Source organism: Triticum dicoccoides, chromosome 5A (genome assembly GCF_002162155.2).
Source record: "Triticum dicoccoides isolate Atlit2015 ecotype Zavitan chromosome 5A, WEW_v2.0, whole genome shotgun sequence".
Taxonomy (NCBI): Eukaryota; Viridiplantae; Streptophyta; class Magnoliopsida; order Poales; family Poaceae; genus Triticum; species Triticum dicoccoides.
This window is the reverse complement of record NC_041388.1, coordinates 714,818,778-714,820,469: the sequence shown is the minus strand read 5'-3', so window position 1 is coordinate 714,820,469 and position 1,692 is coordinate 714,818,778. Positions and strand designations below refer to the sequence as shown.

The 1,692-nt window shown below is 54.7% G+C and overlaps 1 protein-coding gene across 1 annotated transcript; it reads right to left on the bottom strand.

Moving 5' to 3' along the window:
• Window positions 1–794: 794 nt before the first annotated feature.
• Window positions 795–1,652, bottom strand: LOC119304412 (mavicyanin-like). Its single transcript, XM_037581590.1, has one exon. The coding sequence runs from the start codon at window positions 1,528–1,530 to the stop codon at window positions 922–924; it is 609 nt and encodes a 202-aa protein (XP_037437487.1). The 5' UTR covers window positions 1,531–1,652; the 3' UTR covers window positions 795–921.
• Between the last annotated feature and the right edge of the window lie 40 nt (window positions 1,653–1,692).

The following is a 1,692-nucleotide window of genomic DNA, read 5'->3' as shown; positions in this document are numbered from 1 at the left end:
TTCAAAACTGAAATGGCGATACACGGGGAGGGGGGTAGAGTTTGAAAATTGTCCTATAGTCCCAGTTTGTGTCTTCAACCGGGACTAAAGGTCAAACCCCTTTAGTACCGGTTCGTGGCACGAACCGGTACTAAAGGTTCAACACGAACCGGCATTAATGCATAGCCGTTCGAACCGGCACTAATGGTACCATTAGTACCGGGCCAAAATCGAACCGGGACTAGGTCCTTTTTCTACTAGTGCGAGGACTATGCGGACATGACTCAAATGCTCCAGAAGTAAAGTTGAATCGATTATTATCACACCATATCGGCACGAAGATAAGAGAGGTCACTTGTCTCTATTACCTAGCTAACACCTCTGAATTAACTCTCCAAAACCCCCGAACCCCATTTTAAAAAAAAATCCCTGCTCCTGCCATATGCTGACGTTTCATTTCATTATTGGCATGGATTGGTTGCCTTGCCTTGCGTTGGCGGTGCGGTGCGGTGGGGGGCAATAAATTCCTTGCCGTGACGGCACCGACAAAGGCAGACATGTCCATGTGCGCGCGCAGCTCCACCTCTCCAGCTAGCGCATGAGCTAATCTAATCTAATCTAATCTAATCTAATCTAATCTTGTGACACCCATCATAAACAGATCACTCACACCTCTTGCTTAAATTAACGGCCTTGTAGTGCTCCGCTCCACTAGTAGTAAGACAATCTGATTCTCCAATTCCAGTTGCAGTTCCAATTCCAATTCCCCACAGAGAATGCTCATCCCATTCAAGAAATCCGCATCAATCAATCAATCAATCAATCAATTATACTTATAATCCAATCCAAACAAATAAATTAATACTCCGGAGTAGAGTAGAGTAGAGTAGAGTACAATTCATGTTTCTCATCTGACAAAAAAGAAAGAAAGAAAGAAAGAAATCACAGCCACATGAGGATGAGAGCGGCGAGGAGAGACAGAGCGGATCCGGCGGCCCGGTGCAGGGCCATGGAGGAGGCAGCCGAGTCGTCGTCGTCGTCGGGGCCGGGCGAGAGCGAGGGGAGCGCCTCGGACGGGGCAGCGGCAGGCGGCAGCGCAGAGAGCGCCTTGAGCGCGGCCTCGTCGTCCGCCGACGGCTTGAGCAGCTTCCCATCGGCGCCAGGCACGTCCACCGACAGCTTCTGGCCCTTGCGGCAGCGGCCCGGGGCGGCGCTGGTGAAGTAGGCCCGGCCGGGCTTGGTGAGGTTGAAGACGGAGTTGCCGTCCTCCAGCTTGAGCAGCGGGTCGGAGACGTGGCAGGCGGCGAAGGCCTTGGCGGTGACCTGCACGGCGCTGTCCTGGCTGGGCGGGTAGAGGAAGAAGAGGGCGTCGCCGAGCTTGACGGGGACGGACTTGGCCCACCGCACGTACACGTCCGGCTTGCTGGACGGCGGCACCCCCCACGCGTCCAGACCGCCCACCTTGTACTCAGCGGCGGCGCACCCGTCCATGGAGACGCACAGCAGCAGCGCCAGGGCCGCTAGAGTCGCCATTCCCACCGGCGTGCCCATCGTCCGTCCTCTGCTTCCCCAAATGCGGATTGGGATTGGTTGTGTCTGGCTGGCTAGATTCCAGATGCGGATTTATGATGAGGAGAGGAGAGGAGCCGGAGTGGAGGAAAGGTAACCAACGGGTAGATTTGACCACCCAGAACCGGAAGCCGGTCAAGTTTT

Coding starts and splice junctions, on each gene's coding strand:
- LOC119304412 (XM_037581590.1), bottom strand. CDS start 1,530: ATGGGCACGCCGGTGGGAATGGCGACTCTAGCGGCCCTGGCGCTGCTG.